The sequence below is a fragment of the Sorex fumeus genome, unplaced genomic scaffold, assembly GCF_029834395.1.
Source record: "Sorex fumeus unplaced genomic scaffold, SorFum_2.1 ptg000041l, whole genome shotgun sequence".
NCBI lineage: Eukaryota > Metazoa > Chordata > Mammalia > Eulipotyphla > Soricidae > Sorex > Sorex fumeus.
Genome location: NW_026606098.1, coordinates 11,325,616 through 11,332,550, shown reverse-complemented (window position 1 = coordinate 11,332,550; position 6,935 = coordinate 11,325,616). Strand labels below are relative to the sequence as shown.

General features: G+C 63.0%; 1 protein-coding gene across 1 annotated transcript; it reads left to right on the top strand.

The window, feature by feature from the left end:
* The first annotated feature begins 1,187 nt into the window (after positions 1-1,187).
* Positions 1,188-6,707, top strand: MYDGF (myeloid derived growth factor). Its single transcript, XM_056119509.1, has 6 exons — positions 1,188-1,403; positions 3,337-3,387; positions 4,595-4,656; positions 4,749-4,830; positions 5,814-5,886; positions 6,202-6,707. The coding sequence occupies exons 1-6, from the start codon at positions 1,227-1,229 to the stop codon at positions 6,279-6,281; spliced, it is 525 nt and encodes a 174-aa protein (XP_055975484.1). The 5' UTR covers positions 1,188-1,226; the 3' UTR covers positions 6,282-6,707.
* Positions 6,708-6,935: the final 228 nt, after the last annotated feature.

Here is a 6,935-nt window from a genome sequence, read left to right as displayed (position 1 = left end):
TGGAGACCCCAGAGATAGTACGGGGATAAGGCACTCTCCTGGCCCTGTTTGAGCCCTGGTCTGTGTGTGGTCCCCTAAGACAAAAGTTAATGGAGACTGCGGGGAGGGGGGGTTAAGGCGTGTACCTTGTACAGGCTGGCCACCCTGCTCCCATCCCAGACGAGTCATTGCCAGTAGTAGCCCCTGGGCATTTCCAGGTGTGGCTAAGAACACTCCTTATCACTGGGCTGGAGCCTGGCCTCGGTCGCAGCTAACCCAATCTCCTTCAGGGATATCCGGTACAGTCCCCCGAGCACCGCCGGGAGTAATTCTTGAGTGCAGAGTGCAGAGTTCCCCCTGAGCATCACCAGGTGTGGTAAGAAAAAAAAACACACACAGAGGATGACCCTCCCTACTCCCGCTCCGAAAATAAAGGGGGGGGGGGGGGGATTGGAGCGCTAGCACAGTGGGTAGGGCCTTTGCCTTGCACGCGGCCTACCGGGGTTCGATTCTCAGCATTCCATAGGGTCCCCCGAGCACCGCCAGGAGTGATTCCTGAGTGCAGAGCCAGGAGGAACCCCTGTGCATCGCTGGGTGTGACCCAAAAAGCAAAAATAAAATGGGACTACCTTTCCTGCAAAGAGCAAGTCTTGGGTCCAGCCTGAGTTAGAACTCCCACACTGTAGATGAGGAGGGTTCAGCCGCTGGCTCCCAGGCTAGCGGGACGCTGGTGTACATGCCGCATAGATACATGGGGGGGATTTTAGCATTTCTAAGCCGCCCAGGCATTTCCCCGGTTGGCCGAGGCGGGCAAAGCAGAGGCGGTTCCCTGGCTCCCACTGTGCCCAGGCCTCCCACAGCACTTGGCAGGAAAGCTGTCTGCAGCGTAATTCATAAACTTCATTTGGTGGGCGCCACCTCCCACCTGCAACAGATTCAACTTAGGGGTCCTGGCTGCCAACAGTTATTCGCCGTTTGGCTCATGGAGGGCTTCCACCACCCTCGTGCCAGTCTGAATGTCCGAACTTTCAAGGCGAACTCTCCGGTTTCCGCTAACTTGCTCGCGAGTCTGGGGAAACGGCTTCAAGAACCACCCAGGCCCCGCCTACAAAGGGCGGGGGGGCGGGGCGCGCGGGGTCACGTGACCGCGCCGCCGCCAACGTGGCCGTCCAGGGGCGCCCCACGTGTCCCTCGTCGCGCTCCGTCCCGCCGCCTAAGCGCTCCCGCCCTAACGACCCGCTCCCAAGATGGCGGCGCCCTGCAGAGAGCGGAGTGGCGGCGGCGCCGCCAGCCTGTGGGCCTCGCTGCTCCTGGTGGCCGTGGCGCTGCGGCCGGCCGACGCCGTGTCCGAGCCATCGACCGTGGCGTTCGACGTGCGCCCCGGCGGCGTCGTGCACTCCTTCTCCGAGAGCGTGGGCCCGGGGGTACGTGTCTCCACCGCCAGCCCCGAAGGAAGCCCCAGCCAGCGCAGCTTCAGGAGGGCCTTCATGGGCGAAGCCGGGCAAAGGACTCGCGCTTGGGGGCTTCTCTGGAGAAGGGGCCTGGCTTTCGGGTGGGGTCCGAGCAGGCCCCTTGTTTTCGGGGGTGGGGCCCAGGGAGAGCCTTGCTCTGGGGGCGGGGCCTGGGTCTGGGCGGGGCTCTGGTGTGGGTGTGGCTCGGGTGGGTGGGGCTCTGATTTGCAGGCTGGGGCTTGGAGCGGGGCGTTTGTGGGCGGGGCTCTGACTGTGTAGGGGCGGGGCCTGTAGTTGGTGGGGCTTGAATGGGCGAGGCTTTGTTCCTGCGCTCTGGTTTGTAGGGGCGGGGTTCAGGAGGTTGTGTCTGTGGGTGGGCTTGGATGGGCGGGGCCTGAGGGGCTTGTGAGTGGGCCCGGAGGCTCGATTTGAGGGCGGCGTCTGGGTCTGGTCTGTGGGTAGGGCCTGAGTGGGCGGGGCTATGCGAGGGCGGGGTCAGGCCTGTGGGTGGGCGGGGCCTGAGGAAGATATATTTCCGGGGAAGTTGGTTCTGACCACCTGCTCAGGTAGTGTTCAGGGGCTACCGCTGGCCCTGCTGACGGTGGGGCCAGGAGCCATGTCGTGCAAGGAATTGGACTAGGGGCCCCTCACAGCTCACGTGGAAGGCAATCGCCTATGCGTGTCGTCTCCCCACCCCTTCTGTCTCCTTTCTCTTTAGCAGAGACACCCGCAGGGTTCTTGCATCCCCGTCCCATGACCTGGCAGGGGTGGGCTGGGGCGGGGTATGTTCTGAGTTTGGAGGGACCCCTCCAGCCGGTTGGTCCTGCTGCTAAGCCGAACAAGAAGAGGAAGTGGATTGGGCCTCCCTCCCTTCCGTATTGTACCGGGTCTCCCATCTTCCCGTTGAGGGTGAGTCCGGGCCCTCCGTCCCAGGACGCAGTGGGCCTGGGTCCGCAGTAGAGCTTTTTGGAGAAGCACTTCCTCTCCGTCTGCACCTGCAGCTACCATACCCAGAGTTTCTCTAGCCTGACTCCTTGCTAGCCTAGCTTGGTTGCTGTGTAGATCGGACCCATTTTACAGATGCAGAAACAGGCCCACTGCACCGCACAGATACTTCCCCCACAGCCCTGGGGGTTCTGCCTTCACAGCCTGCGACTCCAGTGGGGGGTGGGTGCGGGGGGGGAGGCGGGGACATGATCTCCCCCATCTGCTTAACCCAGAGATGCTTCATGAGTTGTTTGTCTTGTCCCAAGAGTGAGGCAGTTCCCTGCTATTAAAAGGCTGAGAGGGGCCAGAGCGGTAACACAGCGGGTAGGGCGTTTGCCCTGCACGCAGCCAACCCGGGTTCACTCCCCGGCATCCCATAGGGTTCCCCAGCACCACCAGTAGTAATTTCTGAGTACAGAGCCAGGAGTCACCCTTCAGCATTGCTGGGTGTGACACCCCCCAAAAATTTTTTTTAATTAAAAAATACATAATAGTAAAAGGCTGCAGAGCTGGCCAACAGGAACCTGGCAAAAGGCACCTGGCTCTCCTTCCCCAGCGCTCCAAAGTGGGTCTTTGGGGGTCGGTGGGGTGGGCAGAGTGCAGCAGGGAAGGCACTTGCCTTGAATGCAGCCACTGCGGCTGGGTCCCCTGCGTCCCACAGGGTCCCTGAACCTTGCCAAGAGTGATCTGGGGCACAGAGCCAGGAGTGAGCCCCGAGCATGGCTGGGGTTTGGGTTCTGGGGTTCAGGACTGCCTTGGGCTTCACCCAGCAGTGCTCAGGGGTTGACCGCTGGCCCTGTGCTCGGGGATCACTCGGGGGTGGGAATGCGGGGTTGCAGGCTGCCAGCCCCACGACCCCCGCTCTCTGTTCGGCCAGGGAGGCCTCTTGCTGAGCCTCTTCTCTCCTCCCCTCCCTCAGGACAGATATACCTGCAAGTTTACTTATGCCTCTCAGGGCGGGACCAACGAGGTGAGTGTTTCCAGGGTTCCTGCGCATCGTTCCTCAGGGCATCAGAAGTGGCCCTTGGGTGACAGTCCAGTGGGGAAGGCACTTGCCTTGCATGAATTGACCCAGGATCAATCCCTGGCACTCCAGATGGTCCCCTGAGCTCCCCCAGGAGGGACCCCTGAGCCCAGAGATAGGAGTCAGCCTCAAGCATGACTGGTTATGATCCTAAAACGAAACACACACACACACACACACACACACACACACACACACCACTTGGGAGCGATGGTCCAGCAGAGAGGGCGTTTGCCTTGCAGGCAGCCAACCCAGGTTCGGTCCCCGATATCCCATATAGTCCCCCGAGCACTGCCAGGAGTAATTCCTGAGTGCAGAGCCAGGAGTAACCCTGAGCATCACCAGGTGTGACCCAAAAAGAAAAAACAAAACCCAAGCCTCTATTATTTTCTCTCGTTTTGCTCTGTTTAGAACCAGAGCTATAGTAGACAGTAGAGCTGGGAGGGCATTCGCCTTGCACACGTCCTACCCAGGTTTAATCCCCGGCGTCCCATAGGGTCCCTCAAGCACCACCAGGAGTGATCCCTGAGTGCAGAGCCAGGAGGAACCCCTGAGCATCACTAGGTGTGGTCCCCAACCCCCCCAGACCCCCCTCCCAAAAAAGGCCATTTTGCTCTATTCATCGAGACCATTTGTAAAGTCACAGTTCGGCGCTGTTTGGGCTGGGGCTCCCCTTGGTTTGAGAGAGAGCAGAATGGGGCTCTTGGGGCCAGAGAGATCGTCCAGGGGCGGAGGCATCTGCTTTGCACGCAGCCGACCCTGCTCAGCTACCTGGCACCCCAGAGGCTCCCTGAGCTCAGACCAGAGGGGTCTGAGCACAGAGGCAGGAGTGAGTCCTGAGCATGGCCAGGTGTGGCCCTCCAAGGACTGAGACTGGGTTCCCGGCTAGCCTTTCTCCCCGCTGGGGGGGAAGAGACAAGAAGGGGACTAGAGCAATAGCACAGCAAGTCGGGCGTTTGCCTTGCTCGCGGCCAACCCGGGTTCGATTCCCAGCATCCCATATGGTCCCCTGAGCATGGCCAGGTGGGGCCCCCCAACCAGACCCCCCAAGGAGACACGCGCTCCAGCCTCCCAGAGCCGGAAAGGTAGGGGGCAGCTGCGCAAGGACCCGGTTCCGCTGGGGTCTCAGGGTTTTCTGTCCTCCAACCCCCAGAGGTGGCAGATGAGCCTGGGCACCAGCGAGGACCACCAGCACTTCACCTGCACCATCTGGAGGTGAGCCCGGGCATGGGTGGGCGAGCTCTGGGCATTGGGGACACTCCAGCACCCCCGCCCCTGCTCACCCCCACCCTCCCCCACGTGTGCAGGCCTCAGGGCAAGTCCTACCTCTACTTCACGCAGTTCCAGGCCGAGGTGCAGGGCGCCGAGATCGAGTACGCCATGGCCTACGTGAGTATCCGGCCAGGGGTGCTAGGATACCCCCCCTCTCAGAACTCGGGGAGCAGAAGCGGGGAGCCCACGGCTTAGAAATACACGGGGTTCCGCTAGGACGCCCAGGCTGACCCCCCTACCGAGACCTCGCAAGGGGCAAGGCAGGAAGGATGTGCCCCCCCCCCCCCCGCTTCCCTCCCTCCCACCCACTCATCTCCGGAACAAAGCACCAGGAAGTTGGGCTCCCGGGGGAACCGGCCCCCCATCACGAGAGATGGGGTCAGCCTGGCCAGGAAGGAACCCCATCAGGAAGGACCCCATCTCCAGAGCTCTTGCAGGGGGGACAGTGCTCAGTCCTGGCCGGGCCTCACCCCCTTCCCTGCAGCCCAGCGGCTGAGGGATGCGGAGCCCAAGCATCCCCCTGAAGCCCCCAGGGTCTGGGCGCAGCCGCACTCCGAGCTGACTCCTGCTTAGACCTTTGATCGGGGCCCCCCACAGCCCCGTTGGCCGCAGTTCTGAGGGGAACCCCACCTTGGTGCCCGGGGAGCCGCGAGACCCGGGGTTCCCAGCCCATCCCCACCTCTGCTGTGGGTCTGGGAGGGTCTGTGGGGAAGGGGGCTTGGGGGGACCTGTGCGGGTGTGGGGGGGTGGGGTCTGGGGAGACTGAGGCAGGGGGTCTATAGGGTCATGGGTCTGTGACGTGAGGGGTCTGGAGGAGTCTTTGCGGACTGTGTGGGTCTGTGGAGTCCGGGGTCTGTGGGGTGTGGGAGTTATGGAGTCCCATTCCCAGAAATGCCTCCCGACCCACCCCCCCCCCCGCCCCAGGAGTGGACATTGCAGCTGCCTGGTGGTGGCATGGGCAGGAGATGGGGGGACCTGAGCCCCTTGATGAGCTCTGGAGTGGATTAACCGCCGCCAGCAGGATTGGGTTTCCTGTGCTGGGCAGAGACCCCTGCACCCCTTTCTCGCCAGCCCCACTGACGAGCCCCTTCCCCCCTCAGTCTAAAGCTGCATTTGAGAGTGGGAGCGACGTACCCCTGAAAAGTGATGAATTTGAAGTCGCCAAAACGACAGGTGAGTCGGGCTGGAGCCACAGGACAGCGGGGAGGGCACGGCCCTGCGCTTGCGGATGGTCAGTGCAGGTTCAATCCCCGACACCCCGTAGGGTCCCCCAGCACTGCCAGGAGTAACCCCTGAGCCTCGCCGGGTGCAAGGTGCAGGGGAGGTGGGGGGCAGGGAGGGGGGCAGGCAGCAGCAACATCCACACGCCGGCTTTCTTCGTGTCCCAGGCAGGCTCTGCTGTGCCCATTTCTCATGGAGGGCAAATCCGGGTCTGCCCCCGCCCCGCCTCTCCCGGGATCCCCTGCAGCTGCGTTTCTTCTCTTGCAGTGTCCCACAGGCCCGGGGCCTTCAAGGCCGAGCTGTCCAAGCTGGTGATTGTGGCCAAGGCGACGCGGAGCGAGCTGTGACGGCCCGCGGGGCGAAGCGGGGGCCCAGGGGAAGCTGGGACCCGCGGTGTGACCCCTCGGTGCCGAGGGCGGTGCCAGGCCTATCCTCAAGCAGCGAGACGCGCCCGCAGCTCCTGTGACCGCCCTGTCCAGAGGCCGGGCCGGGCCTCCCTGCGTGCAGGGACCGTCCCGCCTGGCCGCCCCCACCCGCGCCTCCCTTCTGCCAAGCCTGGAAGATGTGGGCGCGCCCCGTGCTGGGGTGAAGCGGGGAGGGGGCGGAGCCGCAGCACAAAGGAGGGCACTGGCCCTGCACACGGCAACCTGGGTCCCAGCCCGGTACCCATGGAGTTCCCGGAGCTCTGCCAGGAGAGACCCCTGGGCGTAGAGCCGGGCGCAAACCCTGAGCATCGCCGGGTGTGGGCCCAAAAATAATAAAAATAAATAATGGAAACCAGGAAAGCTTGAGGTGCACCGCTGTCTGGTGTGGGGTGCAGGGGTAAGGGCACAGGGTGGGGTCCCGGGCACGGCTTCGCTGAGGCTGGGGGGGGGGGCCCCGTGAGCCGAGGGTGCAGGCCCAGCCATGGCCAGCAGGGGTCGCTCCAGGCGTCCTTACTCTGATGTTCCCAGATAGTTGATTTTTGTGGGTTTTTTGGCCATTTTTTTTTTTTGGAGGCA